The sequence below is a fragment of the Syngnathoides biaculeatus genome, chromosome 16 (genome assembly GCF_019802595.1).
Source record: "Syngnathoides biaculeatus isolate LvHL_M chromosome 16, ASM1980259v1, whole genome shotgun sequence".
Taxonomy (NCBI): domain Eukaryota; kingdom Metazoa; phylum Chordata; class Actinopteri; order Syngnathiformes; family Syngnathidae; genus Syngnathoides; species Syngnathoides biaculeatus.
In genome coordinates, this window is record NC_084655.1 from 12,432,405 (window position 1) to 12,446,503 (window position 14,099).

Sequence of the window (14,099 nt, forward strand, 5' to 3'; positions counted from 1 at the left end):
AATTAGCTTGTGTGCATCTTTGCACAGTGATTACAGCCCAATTTCTGACAAATGCAGGTTTGTTTTTTACAGGTGGTCATTTTTGTTTATCTTCCTGTAATAACAGGTAATAACATCGATACAATACCTATCAGAGTGTCATGATCTTTCAGTTGGCATTTATCTTCAAAAAGGACAAGTTACTTTAATTTAAATGGGCTGCTGTATTACAACATTTTTTTTTTTAATTTAGGTAGAAAGGTAATTTATATTTATTTCCACACTCATTGTTATAATATACAAATAACACTCATAAGGTTGTATGAGCAAATTCAGGGTTAGGTCAGCATTCAATTTGGTATTACTAAAAAACAGCAAGTTCAGGTACTATGTCTTACTATCCATGGTTGTTTTTTCCTTGAAAAAAATGCCCAACTATATGTGGGTGTTTTTGCCACAAAAACAAATGCCTTACATACACATGGTCTTTTTTTTTCACGAAAAAGTTACAATACTTGGTTGTTTTTTCCACAAAAAAAACCCCACCTTCCGATACATGGTAAAATTAAATTTTTTTACACACACACACACACCGCAACTATGGGCATGTATAGTTGCCCCCCCCCCCCAAAAAAAAAAGCGTGGGGGAAAAAAAAAACAAAAAAAAAATATCACCTAATAATAAATGGTCGTTTTTTCCACAAAAAAAAAAAAAAAAATCCTTACTTCCACTCTCCACACAGGTTTTTAAAACATCCAGTACATATGATCATAAAAAAAAAAAAATACACGGAGCATAACACAAACAAGATCTTTAATTGGTGACAAAAATGCATCAATGATCAACATCACTGCTACAAAGGTTTGACCACACAGAATACAAAGCTTCTCAAAGATTAATAAACACAAAGTGGCGAAAGAAAAAATTTTAACATGCTAAATGAAACACTACAAAGTAATAACGTTTACAGAGTCGTGGAACTATGATTTAATCTGGTCGAGATGCATTCATAGTCCCAAAGCTTTCAACACACTCAATTTCAATGTTCTGTAATCTTGTAGTTGCTGTCAGAAAAATAATAATAATAAAAAAGTAGAAAGTATAAACACATTCAAATGTTTCAGACCCAAAAAAATACTACCACAGTTTGAATACAGCCACCTAACAGTGTACAATGCTAACTCTACGTACCACTATACTCTACAAAATATACTTTGATTTATTCGGTACAGCCACAAGCAATACGGTGAACCCTCTACCGCTAAATGCAAAAACTCCGATAATGAGATAATGAATGCCCTCCCCTACAAGATGGCAGCAAATGACGACTTATGCCTAAATGAAGCTCCTCAACCGACTTCAAACTGTTTCCTGGACAGCAAGATGCAACCAGACTGCGACTATGCAATACCGACGTTGTGAATAGATGAGTCTTTCCGGGGAATAACAAAGGATAGGTTCCCCCGACAAAACATGAAGGTAGTACAAATACACTACTTTTAAGACATTAGTCGAGGTTAATGAGGCAAGCTGAATTTACTTGTACGGAAACAATCTCGCCCAGTCAAATTTGCCATTTGTATTTGCAGATAATTAATAGTCATTATTTCATTTTTTTGCACTTCAGCCCTGTTTACCTATCTTGAACCTAATAAATCAGGAGGAAAGCGGACAGACTGGCTCATGATCAAGTCTCAGTGAGTGGGTGTGGTTTACATCCTACCAGGAGGAAGAGGAGGGGGAGGCGGAGGAGGAGGGGGAGGGGGGGGCGGTGGTGGTGGTTGAGCAAACTGGTAAGCAGAGTGCCCCATCATGCCCATCACGGGCTGAGGTGGATTGAACTGCTGGGCCATGAGAGGTTGGGGGCCTGACAAGGACGGCGGGACTGGCCCCACTTCGCCTCCCACGGGTGCGGAGCTGCCCCTGGGACCCCCGTACTGGCTCGTACTGCTGGCCTTCTGGTACGAGCTGGTGCTGGAACTGGAGTCGTAGCTACGTCCTCCGTTCCTACTGCTGCGGTCCCTGTAAGACGAGGAAGACGATGAGGACGACAGGCGGTCCCCATCCCGGCTGCTCGCGCCTCGACTATCACGGCCGTCACGGCTGTAGCTGCTGCTGCTGCTGCTCCCGCGGCCATCTTTGGCACTGCTCCCGCCGCCTCCGCCCACTGAGCGCATTCGCCGGTCACACTCGTCTTGGTACATGAGGTTGGGATTGTTGGAATTGGAGCTGCCTCGGAAACGGGGGCGGCCACCTGAGAGAAAGAAAAAAATTGTGCTGAGATTAAAGTTAGTGTGGTTTATTTATTAATCTTTATATTCCATATATGTCCATTCGAGGACAACTCCCCAAATTCTGAATAAGGAGGACTGCTGGTTTGTAATAAGTGTGAAAGAACAGTGCGCCCCCCCCACCACCACTGCAGACATCTTCAACAGCAGTTGCGGAAAGAGGGCTCTCTGAGAGTTCAAAGACAACCCACCCCACAAAGCCTCTCTTCCATCCACTCCCATCAGGCAGGAGGAGCACATGATGAAGGACCCTCAGCCCAACCCAGCTGTCAAGAGTGTTAACAAACAGTGCTCTGTAGTCTAGACAACAGCACCCCCCCCCTCCAACCCCTAATGCATATTCATTCCTGCACAATGAATACTTGAACATTATTATTTTCAAGTATCAGGACCATGCATATATCATGTGCCACACGGCACAGTGGATCAGATAGAGAAAAGCGTGGGCCTCAAATTTCTGAGGTCCTGGGTTCGATCATGGACCCGCCTGTGTGGAGTTTGCATGTTCTCCCCATGCCTGAGTGGGTTTTCTCAGGGCACTCGCAACATTAATTGGACACTCTAATTAGCCCGTAGGTTTGATTGCGAGTGCGGCTGTTTAGGTAATCGTGATTGGCTGGCAACCAGTTCAGGGTGTACCCCGCCTCCTGCCCGTTGACAGCTGGGATAGGCTCCAGCACTCTCCGCGACCCTTGGATGGATGGATATTACGTGCTATATAAGCCCCAAACATTTGTATTTCTGCATACAAACCTCCATCCATCCATTTTCTTTGCCGCTTATCCTCACGAGGGTCGCGGGGAGTGCTAGAGCCTATCCCAGCTGTGAACGGGCAGGAGGCGGGGTACACCCTGAACTGGCTGCCAGTCGCAGGGCACATAGAGACAAAGAACAGCCGCATTCACAATCACATCTGGGGCCAATTTAGAGTGTCCAATTAATGTCGCATGATTTTGGGATGTGGGAGGAAACCAGAGTGCCCAGTGAAAACCCACACAGGCACGGGGAGAACATGCAAACTCCACAGAGGCGGGTCCGGGATTGAACCCGGGACCTCAGAACTGTGAGGCCAACGCTTTTACTAGCTGATCCACCGCCAACAAACCTCTTATAACCAATTTTGAAATGAATAAGTCTTTTGATTAAAAGTGAAACAGAAAAGTCCAATCACTTTGATATAAACTTTGCAGAAAACTATTCACACTCATAATTCATCAATCTAACATGCATGTTTTTGGAATGTGGGAGGAAGTCAGAGAACCCACAGAAAACCCACATAAGCACAGGCAGAACATGGAAACTCCACACAGCTGAAATTCGCATCATCTTGACTGAGACGTAGATGTCATAGAATAATAAGGGCACCACGTTGTTTGGCAATGAAATGTAACTCCCATAATATTGTAGAACAGAATCCCTTACCTCCGCCTCCTCCACGTCCAGTGTCAACCAGCTGAAGCAGTTTGGGATTGATGGCCTGCCTGGCCTCCTCCAGAACTCTGATCAGATCACGAGCCTGACGGAGGTTACCAGGAGTAAAGAAAGTGTACGCCGTGCCTTTGTTATTGCTGCGGGCCGTGCGTCCGATCCGATGGATGTAGTCCTCCGAAGAATTGGGGTAGTCGTAGTTGATGACAAACTTTACGTCTTCCACATCTTTGGACAGTATTTAGGGTTGAACAGGAATCGGTGTGATGGGAAAAGTTGGGCGAGAGGAAAACAAAAATTATAGTCAGAAAAAGTTACGACAGTATTTGCATTCAACATTACAAATGTCGCACTTTTGAGAAAGACTCTTTAGTATCCACTTACCTGTCACTTCTGTACACCATACAATTAGTATATGACAACACTTAGCACGATTCAGGACTATGACAGTTGGCTTCATTACAGCACTGCTAAGGCTAGAAATTAAGAATCAGCCTAACGCTTTAGACCTGAAGAGAAACAAATGTCCTCTACAAACCCTCATGTTGTCAATTAGATTCATGCATTAGGCTGAAAAATCTTGCATTATTAGGACAAACCCCTCTACAAATGTTCTGGTGAATTTTATTTTGTGATCGTAGCGCAATACTGCTCAGTGTAGGACCAAGATAATTTGCCTTAGTGGCGGTAAAATTCATTTAAAAGGAGAATTTTAGCGGTTTAAATACGATTTGTGGTCTGTTTCTCATTACAGAAGACAAAAGGCTCAGAAGACTGATTGGAGGAAGCGTGATGATGAAGGCTGGAGGAGAAAGCAGGGAAGACGGGAGGCGGTATGCCTGTGAATAATTTCATACATACACGTCATTTCACTCTCAGGGCATTGAATCAATCACAGCAGTCCAGTTGCGATCGATCCAATGCCCTGAAAAGTGGTAACGGTACTCACCTTGTGTCAAAGTTATAACAATCGTCTATAATGTATAGTGACGGTCTATAAGGTTACCACCTGTCCCCTGACCCCACCTCCATGGCTGGGAGATCAGCAAGCACAGGCAGAGAACGTGCAGGACAAAAGCAGTCCCGCCTGCTGCCGCTTAACGCAACCCTCCCACTCCAACAAATGAGAGAATACAGCCGCGACATGTCACCCTGGCCTGGTTGACCGGATGGATTCTTCTGCTGGTAAGAGGTACTGAGATGTGGGGTGGTTGGAGAAGTAGGTTTGGCATGTTTTGGGGATCTTTGATTAGCATACCATGTCCCGATTTCCTCTCATGCCACTTTCAGTGTGCGCCAAGCCCCAGTAATAAGAAACAGACGCGATGGAACAGGTGTCAAATTCAAGGCCCGCAGGCCAGATATGGTCCTCAATGTCATTTTATGGCTCGCAAAAGTCTGCCACAAGTCATGTCGCTCATTTTCAAAATAAATGATGGCGTGGTTATTAGGGTACCTGCACAGAGTATATTAAGTCGGAGGTGTATTAGGGGGACAAGTAGTGCAACTGCCTCACACTCTAACAAAATGCTGATAATGGTCTCTACAAAAATACAGAACAGTTTAGAGCTATATGATTTTTTTTTTAAACTAGCTTGGTACAAATGCCACTTCCAGCTACATTTAATCCGCCTCACCGGGGCTCTTCAATTGGAGCCAAAGGAATAACAAACGCCATTATTAATGTATTTAGACTACCAAGTAACAAGTTATCCTTTTAAGCATCCTGAATTTCTTAATTTTCCAGGACTTTCATTTTAAATTGGATTAAATCTATTCCCATTCACATTTAAAAAATTTTTTTCTAACTACCCCAATATGAAATGAATTATTAACTAAAAACCAAAAGGCACCGACCGAACTTTGACTTTTGGCTCATCGATACACCTCTAGCGTTTACAAACTTATGTTGTTTACCGTGATAATGAGAAACCTGAGGGCAACAATAATAGCGGTGCCGTCTGCGATGAAAATCATTTTGATGCCCCAACACTAAGGGAAAGCCCTGGGGGATGTCTCTGAAAGTGGACCCTTTCAGAAGATTCCTGCATGTGCAGGTGACTTGTTGACAAATGGGACTCGTCAGCACTGGTCTGATTTGGTGGATAAGGGGGAAAAAATGGTTACGCAAGTCTATTGAGCAACAAGAGCTGGCATGGAGTTAAATATAGGCTCTGAAAATGAATGAAAGGAAACAACAAAGACATACAAAGACACTAAACAGGTTGACGAAGAGAGTGAAAGAGTGGATGAAGATGAGAGGTTGAGTTCACGTGTGAAAGAAGAAGTAGGGGGGGTGGGAGGAAGAGCGACAAACAATTACAGAGAGGTGACTCCTCCAGGCCAGGACTCCTGCCAGCCAGGACCAGACATGACGTCCGCAGAGGGAGAGGCCGGCCGCCACAGCCAGTGGTGGTGTGTGTGGTGGTGGTGGCGGCGGGGGGGCCTGGGGGGTGTCAGGGGCTGAATCGTTGGGGGGCGCACAGCCTGCAGCACAGCCGTCCACAGGCGACTTTGGCTGCGATCCACCCTCAGCTCAGGATGAGTCGCTCTTCTTGTGACGCACCACAGTGTCTCTTAGTATCAGTGGCACCAATTAGGAGCTGATTATTCTGGTTACAGACATGCTTGGTTGACGGTTGTGGCTCCTCCAATCACTGTGGTGCGCCACTTGGACGATGGCGTGGCTGAGGGGAGCCCACCCTGACGGCCCGGCAGCCCCCCATGCTCGCCCCTCCTTCCGTGCCCCCTCCCCAGTCAGCCAGGCAGTCGGTGTCCTGGCAAGGCGGGGAGAGAGCATTGTGTGCTTTGTGGGCTCGGAGATGGCTGTGCGGGACTGATTAATCGGGCCGTCTCTCTCCCAAAAGTCGGCTTTCGATTAGTCATGCCTAGGTCCGGCTGCAGGCTCCCGAGGGCCTGTATACTTCTAGTTGGCAGAAGAGAGACTTGGAAACAAACAAAGAAAAGAAAATGAAAAGAAAACAAATGAACACAGAATTAGGTTAAAGGTTGATTTGCATGGCTAGCCTCACCTCTTACATATACCTTACATTCATCTTTAAAGGTCTTCACTTCACTATAATAGTAAATATGATTTGCTTCATAGATGCACATGCATCTGAGAAACACCATATGTTCGTCAAAGAAGAGAGCTCTATGTGCTACTGCCTTAATCTTATCTATACAAATCAAAAGTTTGTGGGTCGTTTGAATGACTTTTTAGTACTCGGGACATACCCAAACCACGGGAAGCCACATCGGTTGCGATGAGGATTGGAGCTTTGCCACTGCGGAACTCTAAAAAACACAGAAAAGATGATTCAGGGTATAGAATAAACTTGTGGAGATTCACTGACCAAATGTCTCCACATTGGAATGACTTAAAAATACAAAAATATACATTAAAAAAGAAAAAAAAGATTTAAAAAGTATATTTGGGTTGCCTAGAACCAACTTACGCCACCCAGAACCATTTGGCCATCGTCCAAGTTTACTGCACAAATATTTGTTGGAGACGGACGCGCTGGTGGACCAGTGATAAACATTGACAAAAGTAACAGAGGAGCATTTATAAGTAACACTATTAGATGTCAAATATATATATATATATATATATATATATATATATATATATATATATATAATGTTGTATGATTGAGCTGGTCATGAGCTGATTTTTTTTTTTTTTTTTTTAAAGCTAAAATGCTCATTGCTAGGGCACTCATGGAAAATGCCAATGCTTATCATTTAGCAAAGGCTAGTTTTGTTGTCCTAAATTTGGACTTCCTACCATACATTCTGTCCCAAAATATTTAGTTTAAGGATAGAAGTTCAGCCGTCATAAATGACAATAAAATGCATATCAGTAGTAAATAATGGTGTAATAATAGTAAATAATCCGTGCAGGGCGCCTAAGCCACGCCCGCTTAGATACTGTTGTGATGCACCTCGAGCTACTGATCAAAACGGCAGACGCAGTGCGGCCGAAGTGTGTTATGAGCAATTCATTAGCGCAAATTCCCCATCGTATTTCTGTTTCCTTTGTGCCCATGGTATCAGAAATAGAGTGTACAGAAAGGCCTGAACGACTTTCTACAGGAATACATTCATAATGTCAAGGTTTCCCAAACAGGAATAACAGTTTTTGCAATATGTTGGCCGGTTGGTGTGCTCCTATATTATTGGTTTGATTAAAACTCCATAACTTTTCTCATGTGTCGTGTGAGCAAAGCTACACATCTCTGCCACACCCTCTGGGTCTAAAATCAAACCAGTGCGGATGAGTGAAGTAGTTGTAGCTCGACCAACATAAAGGAGGAAATGAAAAATGATTCGTCAGACGGATCTGAACTACAGGTTAATATAATGAAATAAATGATGAATAATAGTGAAAATAATGGGATGGTCTTTGTCTGTAGTGCAAGCACCTTGTCACATTCCAGGAGATGTTCATTATCATTGTACTTTAAAGTTGTTACACCGACTAATTTAATAACTTACCTTGGAACAGACGGCTTTGTGCTGATTTATCTTTGATGAATTCTGCTGGTCTTGAGGTCGGCCACAAGCCTTAATCCACCGTTTGCATTTTTCTAAATTACGCTTCGGGGTGGGACAGCGCACCAAATATCCTCCAACTAATCTCTCTGGATAGCGCGCGTCTTCATTACATGTTCCCCAGCCGCATCGAAGCACCATATTTCAGAAATCGGATATAAGCAGGACTATACACTCGGAATTCAGAGGCTTAAAATAATCACGCGGTCTCTTAGTTTGTAGGTACAAGATCCCGGATGTGGACAGCGTGGGCGGAGTTCAGAAAATGACCCTCACTGATTGGTCAAAAGGGAGCTGTCAATCATTCTCACGGACCCATGGATTATTAATTTTGGAGGGATTTTTCTCGGGGGTTGTAGGGCATTATTTGACATAATATCTATAGGATAATCAATTTTAAACATAATTGTCACAAGCCAACTGTATTTGTTGTACCTGATAACACCCAGTCTCTCTCTGGCTGGCTTTTGTCACCATGAATGCACATTGCTGGCCACCTACAAAACAAAGCAGCAGTTTATGTCAAAAGACACCTCAGTGACATCATTGATAGCTCCTCAGAATGTAACAGAATCTTCCTCAGCTCACCCATCACGTCTCATCCTACGTGTGAGGTCATCACATCGCTTCTTGGTCTCCACAAAGATGATAGTCTTGTTCTCTTTCTCAGCCATGATCTCCTCCATCAGTTGCATCAACCTAATGAAAAGAGTGTTAAATAAACAACATGCAAACAGGTCTGCTATGTGAGCAGTGTCTTACTTGTTGTCCTTTTCACTATCCATGCACACGTCAACAATTTGAAGGATGTTGTGGTTCGCACTGAGTTCAAGCGCGCCAACATTGATCTGTACGTAGTCTTTAAGGAAGTCTTCAGCCAGCTGACGTACCTCTTTTGGCCAGGTGGCACTCCACATTAGTGTCTGTCTATCCGGCTGGATATACACAAATACAGTTACACTTGAAGAAGTTCATTTTTTTTAATTTTATCTTTTCAAAACTTAATTCACCAGCACATAGCTATCTTTCCCATTTGAGGACTGAGTTCATTATTCGCATTACCCTGATCTGGTCCACAATTTTGCGAATCTGGGGTTCAAATCCCATGTCCAGCATGCGGTCAGCCTCGTCCAGAACTAAATATGTGCAACGCCGCAGGTTGGTCTTGCCTGCTTCAAGAAAGTCTATCAGGCGCCCTGGAGTGGCGATGCAAATTTCAACCCCTGTGAAGGAGAAATAGAGAAATACAAGACTATGGAAACAAGATTGTTAAGACAGTGCAGCAAATTTAGAAATGTTCATGTCTATAAATTCAGAAAAGGCGCCGTCTCTGAAAAGAACCTTCCTTAGAACAGGCACGACAAACTAATTTTTGCTGCGGGCCAAGGTGTAGTCATGATTTCCGTCAGAGGGCCATTATAACTGTGAACCCCTATAAATGTATAATACATATCCTTTACATCTTGCACATCTGTGACTCTTATAGGGAATACTTCCCATAAACAGAAATGTCTCTTGCTCTTGTTACTTTGTTGTTTTTTCCTTTTTGAGTGTGACTGTTGTCTGCCTTGATGTGCCCTGCGATTGGCTGGCAACCAATTCAGGGTGCAGCCTGCCTCTTGCCCGTTGACAGCTGGGATAGGCTCCAGCACTACTGGGACCCTTGTAAGGATAAGTGGCTCAGAAAATTTTGCCAAATTTTGGCAAGAAACATGAAGCTTTCGTGGGCCATATAAAATGATATTCGGGGGCAGCTCTAGCTCCCTTGAGTTTGAAAAATTGCATTACAAAATTCAATGAGAATACACTACAAGCTTTTCTTTTCTCTTCATCAATTCAGAGTAAATACCTGATCAAGTTGTATTTCTTTAGACAGTAGCTAAACAGTACAATAATAATCAATGGTCAATTGTGAATACCTCTCTCTAGATCGCGGATCTGAGGTCCTTTGGGAGCACCCCCATACACACAAGTGGTTTTGATACGAGATGATTTCCCATAGTCATACGCCACCTGCTGGACCTGCTGTGCCAGTTCTCTTGTAGGGGCCAGAACTAAACACTAAGGTATAAAAACAATCCCGTAGAGAAAACCAAATATCAAACCACTTTACAAATACGTAGCACACGACGCTGAGCAATATGTATTTTTCAATTCTCTTTACGTACAATGGGTCCATCTCCACGCTCCAGGTAAGGCTGATGATTGATGTGCACAATGGATGGCAACAGATACTGTAGACAAACAGGAATTGATTTGATTTATTACAATGAAGAACAGCATTCAAATGAATGGTGCTTGTGATTTGTGAGTTTATCAGCAGTTGTTGAGAATTCTTGCTCAATAGAGCTCGTGCACCTACGTCACCGAAGTCACATGACTGGCCATATTGACGGTCTAGCAAAGCATTCCTCAATGCTAAGTCGATTGGAGGCGGCACTAAAATATGTCTTATAGCATGACACCCAGAGTTTTGTCCGATACAGTTAAACATTTAGAAGGTGATAATAAACGGCGCTTCGTGGAAAAATTATAAACACTTGGCATAGAGGACCCATATTTAATGCCGAAGTCGATGTTTTCGCCGATAAGAAAGTGAACTTTTAACCCGCTTCTACTTGTCTTGGACAACTGTATCTACAGATGTATCTGGTGAGTAAGTCGTCGACAATTACACGGAAGAGTTTGAAAGCGTACAAAAGTCTGGATGCATACAAATACTCCGTTGCTGGATTTGTTCTCAATCATGAATAAATCTCACGTAGTGAAGGAGCCACTCAGATTTTTTCAACAAATACCAATATTGGTTTTACACAAACTCGCATTCATTAACTATGATTGGGAAAAAAAAAGACAGCGAGTTGGCTCCTCCGTACACGAAGCGTGTTGCAGCCACACAAACTTCGGTAAATGCGGTGGCGCTGTGGTTTTAAGAAACTCAACACAACATTATCCCCATCAGCCGTCTACGTGACAGACGTGTTTTTTTTTTTTTTAAATATGCAATGTTCTCAAATGAGTCCAGTGCGTATTTAAAAAAAAAAACAAAATAAACGGGCTGGGATAGGTTTCAGCCCCGTACACGGAAGCGTGTTGCGGCCACACGTTAACCTACGTAAACCTCTATGATAAACAGTTCATTTTCTTTTTTTTTTTTAAATACACATTGGACTCATTTGAGAACAATAGATATTTAAAATAAAAAAAACATCTGTCAGGGAGAGGTTTACTGAAGATTAATGCGTGGCCGCATCACGCTTCCGTGTATGATGGAGACGACTCTTTTTTTTTTTTTTGTAACGCATTCTTCTCAAATGAGCCAACTTGGCATTATAAATACTTCTTGGGAATTTGAGATTGAGAGGAATAATTCCAACCTGAAATTAAATGATTGCTACACAGTCGTGTGTATTTGATTGAGCACCATCCATCACATTTAATTGCTGAAATCCATCGATCTTTTCTGGTCTTTTCAGATGGTATTCTATAGAATGACCTCTGTGAATATGTCTTGTCTGTAACAACCAAAAACACAACAAGTCTAGGGGATTGTGAATATTCTGCTTCGGTTCAATGTCCCCTACACTGTTGAGCAGCTCTTTTTGACCGGCAATATGGCACCGTGAAAATGGTGATGTCACGTGCACGAGCTCTATATAGACAAAATAATCTTCCAATTCACCATGTGATTTTAAAGCATAGGATGCATCTCACCGACAGAGTTTTTCCTGAGCCGGTCTGTGCAATTCCCACCATGTCTCTTCCACTTAGGGCTAGAGGAAATCCTTGAGACTGAATGGCTGTTGGCTCCTTGAAGTTTTGCTGCATCAAGACGTCCATGACATATTCTAAATGGAAAAAAGACATTAAACAAATGTACTTAGTGCAGAAGACACCCAAGACATTTGCAACTGTTTTGTGTATGTTTTTGTGGTAACATAGTTCATCAGCAGTGCTGGGAAGTACCCAGGTAGAAATAGTTTTTTTAGAGGGAATTTTTTCATAAACAGTGTCTGTACCTGAATATTTAATTTCTGAGGAATTTATATTTTTACTACTGACATATAAAAACATTTACCTGCACCTTCCCCCCTCACTTTGTAAAACTACAAATTTGAAATCAGTAACTCCCATTGATAGCCATCAGCAGGGTTTTATATTTAATTATTTATTCAAAAAGACAGGTTTTTCTCATGTTTTGGCATTCAGGCAATTACATTTTGTCTTCATGTTCATGCAGCTCTACAGAAAATCCGCTCACATTCCTTTTAAAGACATTTTATTCACCATGTGCTATGATATAATGTAATATTTAACTTGTTACAATATCACAATGTACAGTGTGTACATTTTATTTTGCTTTTTTTACTCTACTGTCTGCAGCCAGGTCGGCATTCAATAAATAAAAAATACATAACTTAATTGATAGGTCTTACTCTGTTTTTAAATACACCAGTGTGAAGTATTTGGTATCTGTTAATATGTTTGCATGGAAAAAAGAAAGACTACATTGGAAATACAGTGGATATACATACTGACCACAAAGTGGAAGTGTACCGCACATAGAATCTAATTTAAATGTTGAACTTACGTACATTTCAGATGTATTGAGCTGCCACTTTTTTGTTTTACTTCGGTACATGACTTGAATCAGTCAACTTCTACAACCCTTGTTGTTTTTTTTTTGTTTTTTTTAAACACACAAGTATCTGTAGTACTTCTACTGTATATAAGTACATGCTGTGACTACTTTGACATGTCTGAATCACGTTTGCAGATGCTTACGAGGAAACTTAGCTTGATGGAAGCCAGTGACGGGCTTTGGGCAGCCTGAACCTCGAATAGTGATTTCTTTCTTACTTCTGTACTCCTCAATCTCGTACTGACAAGGAAAAACAAAGAGTGTGAGAATCCAAGCGGTGGCGCTGTGGTTTTAAGAAACTCAACACAACATTATCCCCATCTATAAATTAATTGAATTAAACAAACATACCTGACTCATGTGCTGTACTTCCGGGTGCTCAGTGTAAAAGTTCTTCTCAAATTTGGGAAGTTCATCTAGATCCCATCTTTTCTTCCGTAGGCGTTCACCGGGACTGCCGAATTTTTTAATTGATGATTGGCCGCCTCTGCTGGACCCGTAACGAGGGCTCCTGTAACATGATGATATTACCACTTTATTGATACATATTGGGCAAGAAAAGCGAATTTAGTTTTTTCCATGGCACTCGTCTCAACTGTGGAATGTACATAAAGAATTGGGCTTCAATTAGCTTTCAAGCTAACATGGATTTTGCGATATTTTCTTACCCTCTGTCACGGCCACGGTCTCGATCTCGGTCTCCATACGAGCCTCTCATTTTGAAGAATCTCGACTCCTTTGAAGGATAAATACGTTTTCTCAATTTTTTTTTTTTTTTTTAGCGTTCGTTCACTTTCCCTGAGTTACCAGTTTTCAGGCCCGAAAGGAACATCGACGCGCTTACTAATTCGGGGAAAACACGCTCAACGTGGAACGCGGCTTCCGTGGACTGTGACGTCCTTACAGATTCCTGGTAAAGAGAGACAAAGTATACAAAAACTCATGTATCTTTTGTGATATTAAAGACGTTTACAATGGTGTTAAACTGCAGATAATAGCTACGTAGCTAGCTTAGCTATTCGGCTGGGAGCGGAAGCCACGTTGATTGGCTGGTTGCCCTCGACTGGATCCGTTCTTGAATAAGATTGACATATTTTCCACGCAACAGCCGTTTTTGAATACAATAGAAACCGGAAGTTATTTTTAATGGCCTTAAAACCAAACACATTTGAGTTTATGTATTTAATATTAATTAAACAAA

The 14,099-nt window shown here is 42.2% G+C and overlaps 1 protein-coding gene across 2 annotated transcripts; it reads right to left on the bottom strand.

Moving 5' to 3' along the window:
- Positions 1-776: 776 nt before the first annotated feature.
- LOC133514404 (probable ATP-dependent RNA helicase DDX17) lies at positions 777-13,991 on the bottom strand. 2 transcript variants are annotated; one of them, XM_061846077.1, is made up of 14 exons: positions 13,743-13,991; positions 13,567-13,634; positions 13,250-13,409; positions 13,042-13,138; positions 11,971-12,104; positions 10,425-10,490; positions 10,176-10,317; positions 9,319-9,479; positions 9,019-9,191; positions 8,845-8,955; positions 8,692-8,753; positions 6,937-6,996; positions 3,694-3,927; positions 777-2,234 (listed from the first exon to the last, which is right to left on the bottom strand). In XM_061846077.1, the coding sequence occupies exons 2-14, from the start codon at positions 13,614-13,616 to the stop codon at positions 1,693-1,695; spliced, it is 1,992 nt and encodes a 663-aa protein (XP_061702061.1). In that variant the 5' UTR covers positions 13,617-13,634; positions 13,743-13,991; the 3' UTR covers positions 777-1,692. The 2 variants fall into 2 exon arrangements, with proteins under 2 accessions (XP_061702061.1, XP_061702062.1); XM_061846078.1 differs by having other exon boundaries at positions 13,567-13,991.
- Between the last annotated feature and the right edge of the window lie 108 nt (positions 13,992-14,099).